General features: G+C 41.9%; 1 protein-coding gene across 1 annotated transcript in view; it reads right to left on the reverse strand.

The window, feature by feature from the left end:
- Positions 1-681: 681 nt before the first annotated feature.
- LOC121185667 (inactive phospholipase C-like protein 2) overlaps positions 682-24,531 on the reverse strand; it is a 33,507-nt gene continuing 9,657 nt past the window's right edge. Inside the window, exons 3-7 of the mRNA XM_041043970.1 lie at positions 15,835-18,318; positions 14,199-14,402; positions 9,595-9,670; positions 4,410-4,519; positions 682-2,043 (exon numbers count right to left, since the gene is read on the reverse strand). Of these exons, the coding sequence (XP_040899904.1) occupies positions 1,840-2,043; positions 4,410-4,519; positions 9,595-9,670; positions 14,199-14,402; positions 15,835-18,318 (3,078 nt within the window). The 3' untranslated portion in view covers positions 682-1,839. The remainder of the gene's footprint in view (positions 2,044-4,409; positions 4,520-9,594; positions 9,671-14,198; positions 14,403-15,834; positions 18,319-24,531) is intronic.

Here is a 24,531-nt window from a genome sequence, read left to right on the forward strand (position 1 = left end):
CAGACATAATCTCAAAATGCTGTATGTGGATGATCTGCACTTTGCATTGATCAGTGACTGACTGCAAGATGAAACATGTCAACAAAGCCTGTGTGCGTTGGACAGGGAAACATCTTTATACGATAAATAGCTTTAAACGGCACAGTTGAAATGAAGCCGTGGTCTTTGTTTTTGTACATGACCTCCCATTCAAAGTCTGCTATTCAGACATTTAAAGATGGTTTCCTGAGAGATGTCCTCAGTCGCTCTGCTCAGGAACATAACTGAACCAAATGAGTACAAACGAACAAGAGACGGAGCAACTTTTTATGGGTTGCAGACTTTTAAAAGTAACATTGAAATGAGTTTTTGGTTGAAATCTCAGAACAAAAAGTTGCTGATGTTGTTCTTTCAGCGTCCTGACATGGGAGGACCATGTCCTAAAAATAAAGGCCAAACATGTTTTCCAAATGAAACGCTAAAATATGAAAATGTGTCAATGTCCAAACTGTTTTTGAGCGCATGTCGTGAACATCCGGTCGCGGCTCCTTTCTCTCGTGCAGCTGCTGGTTGTGATTTTTGAGACTTTGCTGTTGTTTGCACCAAACAAACGTTATTGATACATTCTCTTATTTGTCCTCGTGTCTCGACGTGTAGGAGCGCTCCACCGGGAAAACTGCGAGCTCGCTTCGTTTTTTTTTCTTTACTTTTCAGTGACAACCCTCGTTATCAGAAATCGACAGACAAATAAAATTTTTGTTTTTCCACAGACATGTTCATATATCTTTTATAAAATAAATCTTATATTTCCAAGTATACAATAATAAAATGATGCACTCTGCAGAAAAAAGGTAACAGGAAACTTCATATACAGTATACACATAGTATATTATACTATTTTGGCAGACAAGAACATGGACAAGTTCGGTATTGTAAACAACTCTTTACTCTCATTCGTTAAGCTTTCTTCTTCGTTTGCTCCCGTTTCCTTCTCGTTACAGTCGCTCGCTCTGTCCTGTTACATTCATAGCTCCAGAAAATTGTGCTTTTAGAACTCTCCTACAAAAAAAAAAAAGGGCTGTCTTTCTTTCTCGTCCTGCTTGGGTAACACCCCTGTCCGCTGAGTAGAAGCGCACCGTCTCTGAACAGTAGTAATGTCTTTATCGGTCACGTGGCTGGTAGCTCGCTCGGCCCTCCCCGCTCACCCAGGAAATGAGAGACAGGGTCAGACAGAAGAATGGAGGACAGAAAAACCCTCTGCACCGGGACTCTAGAGGATTAAGTTTGAGTTTTATGATTGGGGAAGTTATCAGGGTGATTTATGTCTGGCATAAATTATCCAGTTTTGTACATATTCTGCTTTTCAGCACTCTTCCCAAAGGTTATTTCTGCCGAATGCTTAGATTTAGTATTTAAATGACCCATAATGGGTCGACAGCATTAGATGTGCAGCCAATGTTTAAAAAGAAAGACACTTGTTACACACTTCTCCAGCCTTCAGTACTACGCCTGAACCTTTTAAGACTCAGAAATAACCACATTTTTCAAGAACTTAAGCTGAGACCTTTCTGAGATCTGGACTCGGGTAGGAGGTGTCCTTGAGTAGCGGTGGCATTTTATTGATGATTACAAGGCAGAAGTCTGTAAGAGGTTACAGCTGTGCTTGGGATGAAGGAATGTACTTGATGGAATGTGGAATAACACTGGTGTGTGTAGAGTGATGATGCCAGGCCAGACACAGATGGAGAGACAAACAGAGATAGAGAGAGGGAGCTTTGGGTTTTGAGCTCAGGAGGTGGGAACTGAGCAGAGGTCTGAATCTGGGTATCAGGAGAGCACCAGAGCAGGACTTGTGGGTCTTTAGTTGTCCTCATCGGTGAGCTCCTCCTCCCCCGTGGCCTTCTCAGGAATGGCCTCGAGGCTGCGTCTGCTCTTGGACTCAGAGCCAGAGGAGCCGCCCACTGCTCCGCCTTTACTCAGGTTACAGGTGAGCGCAGCATAGTGGATCTGCTTGAGGTTCTCCTGGACTTCGCTCCTGGCATGTTTCAGTAAGTCCGCCTGGCCCTGAGGGGGCACAGATAGATCAGCGTTAGAGAAATGGCAGCGGCATAGAAAAATGATTTATTTACAGAAAGGTTTTGCTAAAGTGAGCTTCCACCTACTGTAATAATAATAATAATGATAATAATACCACAAAAAAGTCAAATAGCCTCCTGCACAACCCACTATCACACCAGGGTTACTGAAAGTTTATAGATGTATAACTGTATATGGCAGGCAAATAAAAAAAAATCAATATTCATTTGTAAATGAAATGTCCTTTAGGGAACTGAATTCAATGCTTTAAAAATTCAAAAAATCAAGACCTGCAGACACCACGTGAAGCTGCGAGAAATGTGTTTAAATCCCTTTCAAACAGACGCTGAGTCACATAAACATGACGGCAGTGCCTGAGACACTTTCACATAAAAGTCACAGAAGAATCTGTACTCGTAACATTTCCAACAGCACAGCACAGGTTTGAATGAAATGCTGTCACTTTAACGCACTGCAGTTTAAGCTTTGTGATAAACTGATCATTTCATTTTCATCAAAAAATGAGAAAGTGTCAGTTCTCAGGGGCTAAACACTTAGCCTGATGTTAATCTTGTGCTTCGGCAGTCTTGAAAATATCCTTTTTATTTGACTAACTCAAAGTTTTGGTTAGCTCTTTTGTGCCAACTTCATGAGTGAAATTATGAATATCAAACAAAATACTTAACATCAAGCATCTGAGTCTCAACATCCTGTCATCATAAGCTTGTGAGTCGTTAAATATGACAAAATATGCAGCACAAGTTTTAAATCTAGAATTGAGGAGAAGTTACTTGGGGATCTATTCGGGAAGCAGCCCCTCACACTCACACAGCTTTCATATAATGTCTTTCCAACTCTCTTCAGTCTCTAATACCAGGTGCCAAATATCACACAAGCATTGTGGGTATTCCTGTAAAGGTCCTGTCATGTCTGAATAAAGCCAAAAGTCGCTTTACCAGCTAAATGAGCACAGGAACATTATGTCCTTCACATCTGAAAAGGGCTTTAGAGGAGGTTTTGTACTGAGTTTAGAGCTTTGCTGGATAGTGGCCATTTTTAATCTTCAAGAGCTTAAGTTGATAACTTGATGTACTTTTTATGATCATCAAAAATCTCAAATCTCTTTCAGTAGTCAGCCTGCCGACAGTAAGACGCATATAAGTGGAGTCCCAGAAAATGCAGCACACAATGAATTACACACACACACTCAACTCAGCTGCCGGGAGACAAAGTATAAATTACAGCTGAGCTACTCGTGAGGTAACCTTAATTAACACGTGCAAATACCACAAATAAATATGCACAAGGTCATTCATCAGTAATTATCCCTGGTGCTGGTAGTGGAGGTTAAAATGAAAGGCATGGTAAACACAGAGAGGGAGAGGGGCTTAGACTAAGTAGACAAGCGACTCCCTAAACACTGGTGCAAGCAAAAAGTTAACTAGCCGTAATGTTACCTGCTGCATACAAATACCTGTTTCATCAGACACAGTCTGACAGTTAACCTCAAAGTTTTGCGTCTTCATTTATCCTAAATTTAACTCGGCGTATATGAAGACATTGTCAGCGTCGATTCCCTGGTGATTACAGAAACCGGGCCTGAGCGGCAAGTCAGTGTTGTTGCAGCATTTTGTGCAGATGCAGAAAATTTCCCTTTTTAAATGAATGATTCAGAGTAGAGCCGCGACAATTAGCTGAAAAATTCCAAACACTTGCTGGTTCTCGCTTCTCAAATGTGACGTGTGGATGCATTTTTGTTTTTAAATTTGAGACCTGTCATGACCTGCGCGTACCCTGTGTCAGACGAGTTATTAAAAACAGCTCTCTTAAATTGATATTTCTTAAATGAGTGTGAAAGAATTTTAACTGATCTGGCAACAACTACTGCCACTTCCACGCTGATTGAAGATAATGTGGAACTGACGCGCCACTCACTACTATTTAGGCAAAACAACAGCTCAGTCTGACTGTCTGGGCTGATCCCTGTAGTCTACACAGGCAAAACGTCGTTATTAAGAAACTCTGTCAGTGCAGGATCTAATGAGTATTGTTTATCACCACAAAGAAAGAGACTCTGCATGTGCCATAAGCTCTCAGACATTATGTTCAGCTTTCAGGCCCCTGTTCGCAGCACTTCTCAGGAAAACCACAGCTCTAACATGAACTGTCACATAACCAGAACAGCGGTAAAATCCCTACAGCATAAAAAACATTTGTGAGAAAAACTGCCCAAAGCCACTGACCCTGAGCTCTGACCTCCCCTGATCATCTCAGTGCGTCGCAGGGATATGAGATGTAACACGTTTCATATCAGCGGACATTAGCGCGGTGTCTGATGTGACTGAAAATCTCACCTTCAGTATGGTGATGTTCCACGTGAAGCTCTCCACCGCCTTCTGCAACTTCCTGCCCTTCAGCCCCTCCTTCACGGCCAAGTCGTGGAGGTTCTCGTGAAATTCCATCGCTGCGAGAGAAAAGAGACACAAGAACGAGTGTCGAGTCAGGTTTTTATGGCTGGAATTCACAGTGGTTTGTGAAACAGGAGCAGCTGTGAGGTGACTGGAGTCTGGGAGATGTGACTGGGTTCTAGGCTTGTTGTTACTGTGAAGAAACACGTTAGAGCAAAGACCCTGACAGGCACAGTCAACATTTCACGGTCTCCTGCTGCAGCAGGAGCGTTAAGTACAGTATGTGGAAGACTCTCCGGCTGAGGAGGAGGAGGAGGATTCCTCCCTCCTTGCTGTAAATCTGCAGTGTGATAATGGATCGCAGAGGCTGTTTTAGCAGGTGTGCTGCGTGCCAGGTCTGAAGAGCAGACGTCAGGTGCGAATTTCTGAACAAATTTTTAGCTGAGAATTAGATTTGAGATGTGAAGAAGTGAAACTGTGCCAGCTTCTGCCATCAAAATGCTAACATTTCGCACTGTTTTGTGAAAAACAGGTTTGATTGTAAAAAGCCTGCTATAGAAGAAGAGATGTGACAAAACTGAGCAAGTGTTTTTCAGCGGGCATCAGTTATCTGATGGCAACGATTAGTTAACGAGTCGATCAACAGAAAATTAATCGACAACTGTTTTGAAAAACAATTAGTATTTTCTTATTTGTTTTTACAATCCAAACCGTGGTGTATTAATTTTCTCATCAACCCACAGCAGTGTGCTAAGCATGTGTCCTCCTGGAGTGAAATGTCAGAGGGTAAAGCACAGAGGCACATCCCAACGATGGGATGTCAAGGAACAGGAGCAGAAAAAAACCTGGTGAACTAGTGAGCAAGAGAGAGAGAGAGAGAGAGGACAGGCAAAAAGGCAAGATAAGTCAAAGGAAGAGAAAAACAAAAAGCCGAGCTGGAGGAAGCAGCGAGGCAGGATGAGAGGTGAAAAAGAAAGAGCCCCGGAAACAGAGGAGAGACGCAGTGTAGGCAGACAGACATGACGTTCTTTCACAGTGGATTAGCATCAAGGCATCGAACAGAGGAGGGATTTGTCTCCTGAGGAGGTGCCCCCCCCCCCCCCCCCCCCCCCCCCCACCCCCCTTGCATGACTGAGCCTGAGTAAGGACATGTTTAATGTTGAGTGTGCTTTATAGTGCAGCACTGACACCGCAGCAGCAGGCAACCCTAGCCTGTGAGGTAAATAAACCACACACAGAGGGAGCAGAGGCTGTGCCTGCGTAATGCACTTCTGCACCGGGAACTACCGAGCACACGCGCTTTCCCGCTCGAAGCTCTGATAACAGCGAGAGCCGGTCCTGGCCCCTGTTGGTGCTGTTGCCATGGAAACGTGGCGTGCGCGAGACAGAGACCCCCTTCCTGTGAAATCACCATAATAGGTGTGGGGCTCGGCTGTTTTAGAGCCTCTCAGCTGAGGATACACGTCTGCCAGGAGACCTCAGGCGAGAATGTGACCTCAGACAACTGACGGGCTGAATTTACTGACAAATCTGATTCGTTCATCGTCTTTGAACCGGACATCACACCACTGCTTCTAAGTCACACGTGCACTTTTTTTTTTATTTCCCATTTCCTGTGTTTTAACCGACATGCTAAAATACAGCTGCTGCGGCTGCGCTCCTGAACCATGACAGTGCTAAAGAAGGTGAACAGCTTCTATCCATCTCTCTCTCTCTCTCTCACACACACACACACACACACACACAGTTAACTCACACCAGAGGTTGCCTAGCAACATTTTATGGAGTCTGGCAGGCAAGAAACGGGGAAGCTCATTCTTAGCAAGGCGTTTCAGATCTCCGTGAGGTAATGCTGCAAGACCGTACAGTAAAGGCTGGTGCTCTCGCGCCTCGCAGCATGAAGCAGCTCCAGTATGGAGTGAAAGATCAGAGGAGCGTGCAGCGGATTGATAACTGATCGTTCTTTCCCGATCGTATCTGCTCACTCCACAGAATGTGAGCTGTTTTAGACACAATGCTGAGGAGATGCTACAAACCATGACTGATCAATCAATCTGACGGTTACATTTACTAGATGACATGTCAAACATCAGAGAGGAAAAGGCCCAGGGTAACATCATTTTGCTTGTTTTGTGCAACTCGCAGTCTAAAACTGAAAGACATTCAAATTACAGTCATACGTGACACTGAAAAACGGATAATCCTTACATTTGAGATGCTGGAATGAAACGATCGACGATATTTTTGCTTGAAAAACGACCAACAAACTAATTTTATTTTAATCTAGCTGGCAAATTGTTTCAGCTCTAGTGTTTCATAAAACAGGAAAAAAGTAGAAACAGTTTAGCACAGAATAAGAACAAAGATCAAAAGCAAAATGTTTTAGTTTTTTTTGAAAGATAATAAATCAGCAACTATTACTTTAATTTATCAAAAGTATTTTTTCTAGCAGAAATGGCAAACATTTGATGCTTCCAGGTTCTCAAATGTGTTGCTTTTCTTGGGTTCACCTTACTATAAATTTAATATTTTTGGGTTTTGGACTGCTGGTTGGACAAGACGTTACATTAACGACGTTACCTTGGGCTTTAGGATGTTGTCATTGGTCTATAAAACATCAGAAAATCATAATAATAATCAGCACATTATCGATGATGAAAATAATTGTTACTTGCAGCAGTAAAATATGTAATAAAGTATAGTAATGCACTGCCCTGCATACTGAATAAACAAAGCCAAAGAACAGAGATCCCATTAGACTGTCTGATGGGCTTGTCACATTAAAAGGTACTTTAACGTGTAATCTGCATAATGTCACTGTAGCTCCACTCTGCGCAGCAGAACACCATCATTTTGCACATATAAGAACAGCTTGTGTACTAATCCTGTTAGTCTGCCATCTAGCTGCCCTGACTGCTAATTGGAACCTAAGTGAGTGTTGAGTGAAGGAAGTGTCATCCATGTTTTTTAGCTGTAAACACCTGACTGTGTTCACCGACCCTGCCTTTGTGTGTGTTTTTTTTTTCTTGGGGTAAAGTGGGCCCTGTCTGAGCTGATGTGATGGATTATTCACAACTTTAATAGCTGTTGCTGCTGGAACGTTCTGCCTGCTGTAAAAGGGGGAACTGGGTTTGTACTGACCCAGTTTCTGCACAACAGACAAGTGCACGAAACCTCATCGCATGCACACGCTGAAGTACAAACATGTATACGAGTGAACCCACATGCACAGATACACACACGCACACACAACACACCGCTGGGATAAAAATATGTCAGTTCAGGATGGAAAATAAATCAATGTTCAAGTTCATCAGTTTGCCATCTGTTGTGTCCTACTTTACAGTTGTTGGCTGTTGAATTTCCTCCAGCTGATTTTAGATAATCATATACAAACAGTGCTTTGAGACCAAAAGCCCCACCAAGCTTCTGTGGAAGCTTTTGAAAGAAGGGTTTGGTCTACTTGAACGTTTTCACTGCTGTGTTATTCATTTGACTATTGTTTCATATAAAAGGAATGATTCACTCTGAAAAGGCACTTATCAATAACTCGCTGCGCGTTACAAAGGATAGTTACATCAGATCCTCTTTGTGGAATGTCATCATGAGTGTCATGTTCCCCACAGCAGAACTTTACCGATGACCAAATGTGATTTTGTTAAGTTGACTTGGTAATGAAGTAGAAAACGAGCTAATAATGTCGTCTCCTTCAGGCTTAAATACTTTTAAATTATTTCAAATGAGTGATTTATGTCCCGGGGAAGATGAACAACAGGTGGAACTCGGGGCGGTACAACACTTGAGGATGCACACCTGCACATGTGCTCTCTAAATCCAAACTGTTTGTAATATTGATGTGTCGAGGCCACCAATTCACAAACTGTACATACTGTAAATAATTTCATGCTGCAGATCAGTAAACTGCCTGCAAAACAGCCGGTGGCCTTGAAAACAGAATAAGACAGATGCTGACGAAGGCTGTGCAGATGGAATAGGTTCATTACGACTAAAGAACGCAGACAAGACTCACTCATGTCAAGCAGGAGCCACTTTAAACTGCAAAATTTCAAAAAACATCTTTGTCTCGCTAGAATGTAATCCTTAATGGCTGGAAGGTGGTCAACCAAAGACGAAAACAGCACCGAGCCTTTGATTAAAAGACGCAGTCCTGCTATTCTCTAATGTGCCGAGACAATAGACAATGAATATTTTATAAGTCATCCATCTGGAAACCAATAAAGCTGAGCCGTGGTAATGATGGTCCATCTTTGCTCCCTTCCACTCTCACTTAGCGCTTCCAGCAGCCTTACTCAGTGATAAATTAGCTTTCTGTGCTACTTAGATGGAATTCATTGCCTCAAAGTGTTGCATTATGGAGCACGTTAATGTCAAAATTGAATTCCTCATCATTAACGGCTTTTACTCAAATGTCTGTTAGACTGCAACACGCTTCATAACACAAAAACTGTCGCAGAATAAAGACGGACCTCTTAAAACAGAAGCACTGGTGATGCTGACCGCTAATCCACTATTCTCCCTCCTCAGTCTGCCTGTGTGCATATTCTTAAACCAACAGGGCCTGCGCTGATGAGCTGCCAATCAAACTATGCTTCCCAGAAAAGCTGAATGGATTAACTTCATCCCTGGCCACATTAGGTCAACATATTACAATAGGCGCAAAAGCCAGGTCTAGATAAACACATTAAACACACATATGAAGGTCTAACTGGTGTGACGTGTCTGGTGGAGAGGAGCTATACATGGCCTGCCATCTGTTAGCTTTGATGTTGCCTTGCTCCAGTTCACTCATCTCTCTGAACCTTAAACCGAAAGTTGAGATTAGAATACAGCACGGAGGCTGCTGCTGCTGCCGGTGTGAATTAAACACCTCTGTCTGAACCACAGCTTTCCGAGGCTGCGCTACATACTTGAACATGAATCAAATGCTAATTCCATTTGTGCAAATAAGCAAAGTATAATCAGGCCTACTGAATTTCATACTGATTAACCTGTGTTCTGTGTGTTCAGAGAGACAGTGGGGGCCACAGGCAAACATTCAGAGGCTGCCTCACAGTGTCAGGAAAAACGGGCTTTTATGGTTTTTCTCTTTTGCCATCTGAACATCTCTTACCTGCTTTCTGGGTTTGTAGGATTCTCTCATACACCCCCTCACAGTTCTCCAGGAGACTCTTGCTGGTCTGTATCACCTGAAAGGAGATAAACATATTATTCACATTTGCATTCATTTTCCACATCAGTAAAACTGGCATTCCACAATAAAGCAGAGAGCAGTCTCTGTCTGGTGGCCGGCTGTTTCTATCCAGGGAGGCCTCTGAAAAACAAGCTGTTATTACAGGCACGGCCGTGGGCGAGGTCGCTTAATTGCATTTTTGAAAGCCAAAATTAGAGGGAAGGAGACACAAGCAATTAGGGTGTTTATTAAAAGTTACTTTTTTTTTTCTCCAAACAGGAATAGTATCTGAACTTCAGAAGTAAAATATAGACGTCAATCCTGATGTTTGGTTTTGAAAGCCTCTCTCTAAGAGAAAAGGCAGATGATCAAGGTCATTTGAGTATCATGGGAGTAAAACGTAAACATGTGAGTCATTCTGAAGCACACCACTACTGTTGTTAACTGAAATTGCAGATGTGAAAGATGCTAATTTTAGCTCCTCTGGTGTTATGCTCAGCCTTAATTGAGTGCACAAACTCTGCTGACCTGCAAACTGTTAAAACTCTCATGGTGGCCGTTGTGGCGGTCTCAAAGGCTTTGGGAAACCATTTGCATATTAAATGCAGACACCGCAACCTCCCCACACCGCCCCAAAAGAAAGCTCCGGTTTCCTTACAGAGGGACAACAACAGAGTGGTGTTTCAGGAGGTTAATGATGCATATGCAGCCTGTCACAGAGGTAAATAAGCACTGAGTGAACAGGGTGCCTCACGGAAGATCTCAATCTTTCTCTCCGATTATCTTAGTAATAGTTTGGCTCATCTAAAGGAGATGATATATTTGCCCATAAGTTGCTCTGCTTTTGATTTCAGTTAGTGCCTGCTGGGTACTATACAGCATTGTGGTAATTGACTTGTACATTCACTTGTACACTCCCTAAGTGCCTTAAGTGCACCGCAAGGTCATGTCACGCAGCCCGGCTGCCAAGACGGAAAGAAAAACACCATTTTATTCAGGCTCGGTGTAACAAAGCCACCCTGTGAAAAAGAGCCGCGACCAACATCGTGCCCCTGAGATCGATCTCTGGAGCATGCCAGCTCCGAGGCCCGCCACCAAGAAAAGAGCGAGGGGCGAGTAGGGGGAGGTGTGGAGGGAGGTGTCAAGAGCAGTAAGCAGGGCTAATGTGAAAAAATGGAAACTTCTGTCGGAAATAAAGATGAACGAACATTTCAGTTAATAACATCCTCATATTATCACCATAGACAATTTAGTTTTATTGAAGGATAAGTGTGGTTATATTCTATATTTCTATTATTGTCCACTAAGCCCATGAAAAGACCAAAACAACAATGAATTGATACTACTTTTTTAAACCTGTGTGCACACTGCACACTGGTGCGGTTTTCATTTTCTTACTGTATTTACTTATCATTTGGACTCTGTTTTGAGATGATTTTATAATTAGCTATGCTGACCTTAAACATCCTGAATTGCCATTGTGTATGAAACATGCTACACAAATAAATCTGACGTGACACGTTTCATTAATCTGTGCCATTGACCTCAATTATCGTCCAAAAACTATTTAAAAACACACCAAAGATCCATGCTGCTGCTCTGGGAGACATGATTGCTCATTTCTATGAACCAACCACTGTAGTTTATTTTGAGTCAAACCTACATACGCTGTCTTGGTGCAGGAAATGCACTCGAGCACCAAATGTGTATCAATTCCCAACACATGCTTGAGTTATTCCTGTTTGAATACTGTTTGCCAAAAGCTGCAGGGCACGACTGTTTTAGGAAATCTGAGTCTTTTTGTGAAAATGAAGCTCACATTTTAGTGACCTGCTTTTGAAGATTAATGTCATCAGTAAGAACCGGTGTGTTTGGGGCTTAGCGCCACAGAAAGGTTCACAAAGTACTGAACCAAAACATGTTGGTTTTAAATTAAATTTGTTTCCAATAAGAAAAATACACAAAAACACCAGACTCCTCCTTAAAAAGCACTGTGGTAGGAAAACAGTTAATCAGCAACTCAGGCTTTAATACTGACGCCTGTCAGTCGTCTTCTCATCAACATACACTGATTTATTTTTTTCCCATATTCTACCTAGTTCTTCTGTTGTGATTGTGATTACCTCCATTTGCACGTCAGTATCACAGTTTAGCTCTGTAACTCATTTTAGAGGAACTAGTCAGGAAATGGAAAAGTGGAAGGATTTTCTAAAGACAATATAAACATCCTGCCTTTTTTTTAAGCACGATTACATAGAGTCCATGCCCTGATACTGTGTACTTTGCGGGGGACAGTTGCCGTCTCACAGACCCATGTAGTGAATCACCATGTTATGCTACAAGCAGCGATGACTAAGTGATTGTGGCTGTTTGTGTCACTCCACAGCTGCAGCGGCGGCACTTGGAGCTGTCCCACACGCTGTGATTACTTCCCTGACGGGTGAAGAAATTACCGTCTTGGTGGCAGACGTGGCATCTCAAATGTATTTAAAGGCATATTCTAAGGTAAGTGGGTGGACTGTGCCCCATTTGCACACTAACGACTACCTCCTGTAAGTGGTATGTATAAGTTCTATCATTATTATTATTATGCACATTTAACAGAAGACACAAATGCTCATTTATTTTTAAGGTGACATACAGCCACATTCTGGGACCACAAAAAAAAACTAAAGAATAATGCTTTTTTAAACACATAGACCTTAATCTATGGAGAATGTGCAGATTAATAATATGAATGATATACATCTATCATTCAGATATTTTCAAGTACAACAGGAAAAAAATATAATATTGGTTTATTGCCAAGTAAAGAAATGACTGCCACATGGGATTTGAAGTTCCCTTGGACCAGCATTTTGGGGATTTAGTATTTTTTGTAATTTCTCCATCTACCAACTGTGTGCTTAGTTCATCTGTTGTGAACAAAAATGGAAATCAGACCCTATTATCTAAGACCATAAGATGGCATCGTGCTGAGATTCTTCACCTTTTTTTCCAGCACATAAATGGGCAGAGATTGAGACCCAGATTCTATTTTTGCCAATTAGGAGGCGAAAGCCTGGTTACTCCCAGTGGTGGATTTTGAAACCGTGCCTGAATTGCTGATTGTACTGTTCCATACATTATTTACAGCTCTTTAAATGTGCCTCTCCTCGTTTTATTTATGCCCCTGTACTTGTCAGCTTCCCTTCAGCTCAGCACCTTCCTGCTCCCTGTCTGCTATGGCACTCTGCTGATGATCAAGGCCTGCAGCTTCGTACCACTTAAGCCTCTTGCTCTTAATTTATTCGACTTTGGTCCCCAAACACCCGTCATTTTCTCCTTTCTTCCCCTCCAACTCAATTTTCCTGGCGCTCTTTCCATCAGGGCCAATTACCTAGCCCTCCACTCCTGAGTCTGAACAGAGCATAGGGGTCACCTTAATCTGTCTGTGTCTGAGTCCTTTCAGCATCATCCCCCTTTTCAGATGTTCATCTCTGAGTCTCGAGGGATGAAGTGTGCCATAAAAATAACACAGCTGAGTGCAGAAAGCACTTAATTGTGTCACTTTTGTTTCCCTTTTCGTACCGTTTCTCCATGTACTGTTTGCTTAACAGGTTTAATTACATGTGAAATTTATATCAACTCTTGCCATGTGTCACAGTGCCACTCAAACTGTCAGAGTACATTACAAATATATCAAACAAAATATTTAATACGATGCTAACAACACCGTGTGTGCCTTCACTAATGGTCTCCTTACTGCGTGTTCCTTCCCCTCTGTGCATACTGTAAACATGTGACACCTGAACAGCTGAGCTCAGACACCGATGCTAAACAGTGAATATTTTACTGTGTTTAATAAATATTCTGGGGACATAACCCTAGAGTCAGAAGGATGGAAATATCTAATTAAACAACCTAATTACTGGATGCAAAATTATTGTAGTACTTCACGTGTGGCTCTTCTTCTGCCAGTGGGCTTTTGCTGGGGTTTTCTGACTTTCCTGCTTGAAATAATGGAAGTTAACTTGCTGAAGAGAACATGATGTGTTAAGGATAATGGCATTGTCTGGGAATAGCCTCAATGGCATGTTGCATAACTTGTGAACATTGATTTTATTACTTAACAGAGCTCTGGCCCCATTACCTAACCATCTCTGTGTGTCCCCATTAAGACCAGTAAAGCTGAGATATTGATTTGATTGGAGTCAAAGCTGGTTTGCTCGGTTAGGTCTTTTCTTTCCCTTTGACGAGTGGAAGCATAGATAGATCTACAGCCATTTCCAACTAAAGTTCATACGTTGAGGGTTTCTTTTTGTGTGTGTGTGTGTGTGCACTGCTGCCTGTAAAAGAGAAGTTTCCTCAAAACAGCCACAGATTAAATCATGTCTGCTGAATGTTTTGTGCTCTGTCAAGTTGGAAAACTGAATAGAACAAAAAAAAAAACTTTTAGATTTTACCTGCAGAGATCAGCTATTTCCGTCTGTCCGCCATCTGCTTGTACCACTTTTGCTTGTGTTACTAGTGTGTAAATAAAATGAAAACTGACCACGACTCACCATGTCATAGGTGGTGACGACTTTCTTGAGGACTTCTGGTAGTACACCTTGGGGCTCCAAGTTGGGGTACTGGTCAGTGAGGTTGAACACCAGGAGGGGGCTGTTGTCTGGGCCAGTCAGTCGAGGGGAAAGGGCCAAGATGCACTGCTTGAGGTTGGCCACCGCAGAAAGGCCGCACAGCTCTTTAAAGGACACTATGGCATTCTGCAGAGGGAGGAGGGAAATTACAACTGGGCTTGCAGGCAGTGATGATGGTTTATACTGACATGCCAAGCAAAACAAAATGCCGAATGGCACAACCATCAGTAAAAGTCTGGAGAGAGGGGAACTTAATATTCTATGTTGCTTTAGTCTGGCAATGATCTACATAAAACCTAACTACCATGGGGGAGAGTAACACCCTGTCAGAGGAAGTGGCTGGAAGCTCACTCATTACCTGTGAGTGGTTTTATTTTGGCATTTGTTAGCCACTCATAAACACTCAAGCCTTTTGGACTGACACCAATATCACATGGAAATGGAACACACACACACACACACACACACAAATCCTAACCTTCCTGTGAAAGGCCAAATATAAACTCTACATAAACAACCGGAGGGACAAACTGTCGCTGGATGGCCAAGATGTGTTACAGTCTCAAGGCCAGTGGCTTGTTATCACACAATGACTGAAATATAAACAGGGCTTCTAAAATAAATCCTAATACAATGCCTGAAGAGAAACATGAGACCAACCACAGAGTGTTGTGGTCCAGTACAGCATTGCTCATAAAATTTCATATGTTTCTTTGCAGAAACTTAAAATGAGGATAGAAGACTACAAATATGTGATAAATGTGTTGAATTTTTTTTTTAACCAAATTTACACAGTTTTCATGATAGTGAATAAAGTAGCTCAATATCAGAAAAAAGTCCAGGGTGACACCTTTCACCCAGCCCGGCCATCGGCAGGAGGGTCGCCCACATGAGCCAGGTTCTGCTCAAGGTTTCTTCCTGTTAAAAGGGAGTTTTTTCTTGCTGTTGCCTTAAGAGCTTGCTCTGGGGTCAGGCTCTGGGTCTCTGTAAAGTGCTTTGAGACAATTTTGATTGTGGAAGGCGCTATATAAATAAAATTGAAACGTGTTAAGGTTTGAACATGTAAACGTATGTTCATGTTCTGTTGTCGCTTGAAAAAGTCATGATATGTATCATGTTACCTCCTCCATTCCGCTGTGACCTTTTCCTACTTGCACATTAGAAGTTATTAATATCTATCAAACAGATCTACCATTCAAACGGGGTCTCTCATCATCATGTTCCTCAACTTCACTCTCTGCATCTGTTTTGACTATTGCGCAACACATAAGGATTAGATCAAATCTGATTCAATAAAGCCTGGTGGTTTTGTGTTTCTCCTTCCAGAGAAGGGGCTTTTTCTTCAATTGCTCAAGATTCTTTGTAGTAAATCTGGTTCTCATGTACATGTTATATGTGCTTGACCTGGGGGTATGTTTTCTTCAGTTTACTCTTTTCAGAGAATAACGTTCTCATGCTAGAAGATTACACATTTGCCAATGATGATACTGCTGGCTCAGTGATGGGGACAGAAACGAATCAAATGAGCCTTTAACAGAGTTTAACTTAAATGTCTTACCTGCATGTTTTCTCTGAGGTCTGTTGCCTCTCTAAGCGGCAGCATGGCTGTTTTGAAGACATCATCCAAAGCCTTGATCAATATCACTCTCATGCTGGCGTACTCTCTACTCCTCTTGCCCTTTCGTACAGACAGTCCCCTCTTGTGTGGTTTTCCGCCTCCTCTTCGATTGGTTATGGCCACATGAACAAACAACAAGGTATGAGGAAGAACCTCCCCTGTCAGAGACTGTAGCGGTATATGGCGGAAACCTGGCTGGAGACACTCGAAGGGGATTGTGTATTGGCCGATAAATTCGTCCCCGATGTAGTCATCATCTAACACCACAAAGCGCACCATTGCGAGCTCTGGGAGATTTATCTGAAACTCAAAGCTCTCATCAAACAGAGGGTTGTCCCCATTCTGGTTGACTGTTTTAGTCCTTAGTTCAGCGCAGTCGGCAGGAATGCCGTGTATTTCCACATAGACATACGGGTCTACTACGTCTCCTTTTGCACCTGAGCCTTTGGGTTTGGGGAAGTTTTGTCCACTGATGATCTTGATGTGCAAGAGCTGTGGAGAAACACCAGGCACGGAATCTTTCGTGTTGGCACTAAAATATGACACCTGCTCCCTCATGATCGCTGGACGCAGCACGTAGCCGCAGTTCCCATTCTGACGGAACCAGCCAATGTTTAAATCCATCATCAGGCCTGGAGTCTGGTAGTTCATTGCCACAATCTGGCAACCACACTTCCAGAAATCTTGTGGATTCATGTTGCTTGAGTCAATCCGCATGGGGCTGGGGTAAACCCGTGCCAGGAACTTCTTGTTATAGTTAACAAAGTCACCTGGGAGTTCACTGGCATAGCGACTGGCAAAGACCTCATTGAAAGAGCACAGCTCCCAGTGCTTCTGGCTCTGGAAGGACGTTTGGAAGTCTTTAAACTCCACAGACTTACACAAGGTCACCAGATCAGAGAGATCCTTTGACAGCTGGAATTTCTTGGGTGCGATAGTCTGTTGTTCCGCAGATTCAATGCTCATCCTCTGAGACATCTCTGCCCCCTCGTCCTCATCTGTTACCTCACCCTCTGAAGCAGTGCAGTTCGTGCTCAGTTTCTTACCCTTCAGCAGGATCTTTCCCTTCAGTTCAGAGGGAGAGGGGAGGTAGCAGTCCTCAGGTTTAGGAGGATCTAGGTAGATCTTGTCTCCAAGGATCTTCTTCAGGTGCTGGAACATGACTTTCTGCTGCTTTAAGGAACAATGGTTTTCTAAACACAGTATCAGTGGAAACTCGGACGCAACGAAGGCGTACTTGTTGATGACGTCAATGACGCTGCGAAAGACTATCTGTGATGTCATTGTATGGCCAGTGTAAATAACAGGTTCGTTATCAGGCCCATCCCACACATCCAGCTCTACGCTGCGGCAGCCCATTTTTAGAGCACGAATATACCCTGTCACATCTGAGGGACCTCTGAACTGATCCTCTATCAGGTATGTGTTGTGGGATGAATTGATGTAATAGTGGGACAAAGGCTGGTTCATGTCTTGGCATACTGTTTTTTGCTCAGGGTCAAATATATGGCACTCTGGCGACATAAGATAGTTGGTGAAGCCATCGAGAGAAAGCCAGCCCTTCAGCTGGCCCTCTTTGGACGGTTCATATTTCTGAATGACCTCTAAGCTGGTGTCTTCGCTTACTTGTGCCATACCCTGCTCTGCCTCCAGAAATATCATTAAGTCCTTGGTGTCCAGAAATTCTTTGCTGCTGGAGAACTGAACAAAAAGAAAATAAATTTCTGGTCTGGTGCAAAGATCATGAAAGACCTCAATGAACTCCTCTTTCGTCACATCAGAACCTGTTTTGTCCTTAGATTTGTGAAGCTCCTTGAACTTCAGCTCTATTTTCACATTTTTGAGTCCTGGGTTCAGCTTTTTGACCAGCTGCACAGCAGCGCATATTGTTATTTGTTTGCTGTTGTTACTGTCTGCCTCATCAAAAAGTTCACCTAGCCACGACGAGCGCATGTTGTTCTGACTGCTCTCTATCATGTTTAATGTATGTTTCCCATAGGAGATCAGGTACCTCAGTCCTGTAACCCAGATGTTGGCTACATCTGCAGTGTTTGCCACCAAGTCCAGGGACTCATAGTTCTCCCCAAAGATGACTGAGAACGCACAGTCCTCTGATATCTGATCGTAGGTTCCATTAGTTCTGAAAGTGTCTGTATTTTTCCCTGTCCGGACCTCCTTGATGGATTTTACATCAATTTTGGCCTTTTCCGATTCCTTCTTTGAGGGCTCCCATCTCAAAGACTGCATGTCAGCATCAAGGAGAAAGTAGCGGTGGTAAATGCGCGAATTTGATCGCACTTTCTTCAGCTCAGAGCCATCCACCATGGCACTGATGCAGTCACTTGCACTGCTAATCTTCTTCTCCGTGGGCATGCTGCTGAATGATACAGTCTTCTTTCGTTCTTTACGCTGTCTTGAGCCATCCTGCAGAGGAACAGAAAAAACATTTTCCATAAGAAAAAAACAAAAAAAAAACACAAAACTTTTTATAGACACTGAATAATAAATACATTTATCAGACTGAAAAACAATTAAAAAAAAGAGGTAAAATCTTTAAACTCTTTCTTTAAACTTTTTGATTTTATGTTTTTACCTAAAGTAACATAAATGTGGATGTGTTCAGCTCTATGTTTTTCTTTCTTTCTGAAAGGTTTACAGTTTGAAGATAGAAGGATTTTGCCCAACAGTGCTTTGCTTCTCATCATTCTTTATTAAGTAAACACACATAAAACCTTGGCTAAGGGACCCTGGTATTACTCCAGATTCATACTCACCCAGAGCCAGCTAGTGTGTTGCTTGTCAATAGTATGGACAAGGACACCTGTTTGTTTTGATCATTCCCTAAACTAACCTCTAGTCTTGGAACTACAGCAGTAAATTTGTGTAACCAAATTTCTGCACAAATGGATTAAAATCTCAATACAAGCATTTCCCTTTTCTCCGTTTCGAAATAGGCCTATTTCACTTCAGTATTTTCATTCTGACAAATGTCTTTCACACTAGGATTCAGTATTAAATATTCTACCTTGCAGTTGTCACCATAGAAAGACCAAATTCAGGTAAACACCAGCCTTAAAACACAATACAGCTCAACACAACATGCTGCCTGCTCTGGTACACCGTTTGCATGTTTAGTCCTTCCGTCCTGGTCCCCCTTTGTTCCCGCTGAGCATTTGCTGAGCAGAATCACAACAGCAACTTTGTTGGGTGGCTTAAGGTACCTGTCACTGTATATTATGGAGATTCAGCAGGGAATCGCCCTCAGGAAGTATCGCCCACACAAATCCAGTCAACTACAGCAGCCACATTTCTGACATTTCCAATGAACCCTGCTCTTTCCACTGCAGCAGGTTCCTTCAGTACAAGGACACCATTTTATTCAAACTCATTACACAAATTTAGCATAAGGCTGGGGTGATAATGTCCTATAAATAGTATTGCAATATTTTTAGGCTATATCGTGATTTATCATGTGTATTTTAATATTTTGAAATCTCCTCTAAAGCGTTTCATAACAGCTCTGGTTCCAGAGCTTCTGGATCCATCGCATCCTTATAGGACACACCCACTGGCCCAGGAGAGTGGGTGTGACGTGTGCACAAGTTTTTTTCTTTTCTCACGTCTCGTGCGGGTGGCTTAAAAACGTACATGACAGTTTGTACTCGATGTTTGCCACATAATCATCTACTACGTCCCAGGTAGAACAAGCCGCAATATATCAAGCATAATCGAGATATCACCCACCCCAATATAACACCAGCCAACCTCAAACCGTTAATCATCATGTGGCAGCTTAATGGTACCACTTTATACAAAAGGAATGCAGCATTTTGTCAACAATATGATGTTGCACAGTTAAGAATTCCTTACGCTGCACTCCAGTAGAAACGCTTGATCTTTATTTTCCTTCAGGGTTTTATGAAATGCTCAAACCCTTATGTAATCAAACTCAGATGTGCATACCTCACATGCTGGAAAAAAAACTGTACACATAAACAGCATTGTGTCAAGGAAGGGCACGGCCATGTGTAATTTCCATGTGTCTATATTGACATGTCTGTAAATGCAGACAAGCTGTCGCACAGCCACCCTGACATTTACATCTTCTGTCTTTTACTTCACCTATTCGGTGACAACAATCTGCCTTCTTTGCTGACAGAATTTATAAAAATACATCTGACTACACCCACTGAGATAGATGACAGTGCAGCTGTCGTTTTTACCAGGATCAACGTTTTACTAAATTTTGATCATAATCACTCACTTTTGTCCCTTGTCTGTCTGCTTACTTCTGTGATCTTGCACACTACCATAGCTCAGCAGCAGCTGTTAGAGCTACACAGGGACTGACTGTGCTGTGCAATGACACATATACTTGTTTGCAACTGAACAAGATGCAGCAAAACCGACATTACTGGCCACAATGCAGCCTGCAGCTGTCAGCTCTGCCAGATTGATTGTTTGTTTGCACAATTAAGACATCAAAGTACATGACATGCAATAATAAAATTAAAAGAATATGTACAGTGGAGGGCGGAAGCCGAGAAGAATCAGTCCTCCTCAACATGGAAAAACATCTTCATCTTGTACAATCAAGTACAATAATAAATATCTAATCCGACAAAGCCTGTCAGTCTGTAATTCTGAATTCAAACCCAGCCAAATAATATTATGAACAAATTTTTCAATATTAATGAATCATTATAAATCCCATCTGTCTGTTGGAGTACTGCAAAACACACAGACTGAGACATGTTTACTCCGATCGGAGGGATTTCACATCTTTCTGTGAACCATGGATGGACCATGTCAAGAAAAATGTAAACATAATAATCACACCGCCTGCTGCTTAGGGGGTGTTCATTATATAAAAGGGGAGCTTAAAACCTAAATGCATGACTGCAGATAATCCTTATGATCTGGCTAAGAATGTGGACTTGTTGTCTTCATGTTAACCTTGTGTTACAGTTGCAGCTTACTGATGTTATGCGTCTGGTTCCTGCTGTATTGCCAGAGCTGCAATGCCAGGCGTTCACCATGGGATTTCCCTCTGTTTCCTCTACCAAAACTAGAAAACAATACTGCACACGCACACATCTCTTTTTTGCCACGTTATTATTTCCTGAGCTGAACAGTCCCTTTTCTCTGCCTCTGGTGGAAATCAAGTGGCCGAGGCTGTTTTCTTTTGCCATGCAGTTTTATTAGTCCTTAAATGACACTTAAAAGACGAGGTCATCATTATCAGATGGTCTGTTTATAGATATGACAGACACTTGCTTTATGCAGTACATTTTTTCATGGACATAAATATCACTTATTATTTCAGTTCATCTCTGTTTCTTGTGAACCATGATCAAGTTTTTTTTTTTTTTCAGCCAGGCCAAAGCACATCACCAAAACAAAATGGGAATCCCTGAAATATTCAAGTAATGTCAGCAAACATAGCCTCAGTAAGGACCTTGACCTGTCCTACAGTATATTTGTTATAGAGATGCAAAGTACATTTCATAACCCAGAAATTGCAGCATTAGTGAGTACATCCTGAGTCACAGGTATTGATCAACAACCTCATCAGTCCCAACTGATGTATTCCTTTGTGTTAGTAAGTATTGTCACTGAAGGGAAAAGCACTGTCGGGAGTAGGCATACAGAACATACGCTGTGTTGTTACTCATCACTACTTCTGTGGAACCGTATTTTTTATATGTCAGGTGAATCAAGGTCAAAGTCTGTGTCATTGTTAAGGGAATTTTTTTGCAGAGCTGTTGAACAGTGCTCATTATCCATTACAGAGTTCCTTTTTCTTTTTAGTTGTGTTCAGAGAGGAAACGCCTGGGTGCATTTTGAAAGCAAGTCAGTACATTAGAAAAAGGATATTTGATGTTGATGTCATGGTGTTTCATAATAAAGAGATAATAACAAGGCTAATTCCAGTGGGCTCGCCCTGATAAGGCAAGAAATTACTTTTATGCCTTTACGTACTGTTTCAATATATGTTTGGTGTGTTTTAGGGTGTGTGTGTTAAGTGAGTGAAGGAGACAGAGAATGAGTCAGAGAGAGTGAGAGAGAGAAGAAAACACAGGAAGAGACGATGAGAAAGCAAGATGGAGAGAGAGAGTGACTAAGTAAGACAGAGCACATCCAACTGCTCACAGATCCCATAGGAATCTGAATCCCCTAATGGGCTGAATCCTGCATTTTTTTCTGGCTCAGTGAGCAGTTATGAACTGTCTGTACCACTGAGGACGTCACAGGGGACCCATTACTCTCTGCTCCGCTGTTCTACCTACATCCCCAACAACAAGGAATGTGAATCACCTGAATCACATTGCAGCACAAATCAACTTTCAGCTCCAGACCAGAGCTGATTTCAGCTCACAATAATGTTAATCAATTCAATGAGAAGAATTTAATCTGAGTGCAAATGTAACTTGCGGCTGTAGCTATGACCAGAATGGTACAAAAAAAAAAGTGGCCCTTTTCTTAGCCAAAAATATCTCTGTGGTTTCCACTGAACAGTCTCTACTGGTGTTTATGAGCAGACTTGGTAAGTGGCAACAACCTCTCAAATATATAATGTTGGTGTGTTGATGTGGTATAATGTCAACACTATAATATTTCTATAATTAAGTTTGCCCTGGGCTTAAGTATCGGAGGAGAAAAAGACTGGTCCATGTCCACTTTGTCCAATGAGCCTCAATCACTTTGATTACTTTATGCTTTAACCCCATGCTCCCTATGAGTTAGACGAAGCGTTCGGATGATTAAATGCATTAAAACGTGCAATTCTGAGTCATATACATACCCAAGTGCAATCCTGTTTGTTCACAACAGCAATTCTGATGCATAATAAATAGCAGAGATATCTCCTGCATTAAACCAACCACTGCCAGTTTCTCTCCAAGCTGCATCATTAATAACAAGACTGTGTTAACACCACCTGATACGTTCAACAGGCAGAGGAGGCTGAGATGAAAACAAAACTAATGTGTGAAAGAGAGATGAGAGAGTAACGCGGTGACTGAAGAAGCTTTGGAGGAACAACAAAAACTAGAAAATGAGTCACACAGAAATCTCATTCCTCACAGTAAGGAGGAGAAAATAAAATGTATGGAAAGGCAGCTCTCATGAGAACATTGTGCTGGCACATTCTGTTGTGTACACTTTTCAATAAAAATACAACAGGATGAAGCTGTCAAGGTCAAGAAAAGCACCAAAACATCCCTTTCACCTGCACAGTGTGAGCTGTTGTGAGACAGGAGGAGAGGAAAAGCAGTAACCTTTACACCTTAAATGAGTTAGGACAGAGTTTTTCCTGATAAGTGCACTGTTATCTCTCTGAGAATTTTAATTTAATCACTACAATCACTATACGTGTTCAACATTTTATATTGTAACAGATAAATAATCTTGGAAAGAGCGTGTTGTTTTAATAAAATAGCATATGGACTGTTTTGTTCTCTGGTGTCACTGCGGTCAAATCCCACAGGGGTTTAAACCTGGTCAAGGCCCAGCTGCTGCTGTTCTGTACCATATGATATCAGTTGTTGCTCAAATGAAGTGTGATGAAGGTGACTAAGCTGGGAATAAACTTTTAAAGCACAACCCGAAAAAAACATAAATGAGAGTAACGTCTATTTCTAGAGGACTGCAGTTGTAATGCTAGAGTTCAACACAAGTGGACTTTATATACTTTGAGGGTATTCAGACCATGCATTTGTGTTATCTGACGGTTTTTAGCCGATGTAACTGGCAAATGAACTTGGTTACCTTGGTCGTGCAGCTGAACCATAAGAATAGCACTCTTCAGTCACTGGTTTGTTTGACCTCTTAAACCCAAAAACTCTATTGCATAACACTGCTGGATGGATATGCACAAGTGACAGGAGCATGCAGGAAAATTAGAGCAAGCAGTTAAAAGAGACGGCGGAACTTTGAAATGTGTTGTCCATATGCTCCAGAAAAGTAAAGTCCCATTTCTCAGTATGAATAGCTCTTTCCCAAAGCTAGAAACCAAAGACTTGCTGATGCCAGAAAACGTTCCCTCAAAATTTATATTCAAATGTTTTTTTTTCTATGGCAGTATTTCAGTGCTGAGAAAGGAAAATATACTATTAACCAGAGGTGAAAAAAAATTGCTTTAGGTGTTCTGAATTAATTGTTCACCACCAATTTCTCAAAACTCTTCTCTATGGAGCTGTTCCAACTTCTGCTGCATCGGCTCTTAGTTTTTTGGCTCTAGGCTTTGGCAGAAAGCCTCTCATGTTCTCAAATATTGATTGAGCCATTAACCACAGTTACAGTAAATTCATTTGTTAATTCAGTAACATTAATACGTACCTTCTCACAGTTTTGATGCTTTATTAAGAATCCATGCCTATAGGAGAATACTGAAAGCCTTCTCTGACACCAAAAGCAGCCTTTTCCTGTCATTAATTCAGCTCATTTAAAGTTTTAACAGAAAAAAAGTTAATTTGTTGGGTTTCTTTTAAATACTGTGTCTGGATTAGGAAAAAACAGCAAACAGTAGTTAGTCCACAGCCTCTGGAAAGGATGACTGGTGGTTACCAAAAGTACTGCTGAAATATAAGCCTGTGAACTCCTGACCTGATGCCTTAGCTATTTGACCAAAAAGAA

This window comes from Toxotes jaculatrix, chromosome 8 (assembly GCF_017976425.1).
Source record: "Toxotes jaculatrix isolate fToxJac2 chromosome 8, fToxJac2.pri, whole genome shotgun sequence".
NCBI lineage: Eukaryota > Metazoa > Chordata > Actinopteri > Toxotidae > Toxotes > Toxotes jaculatrix.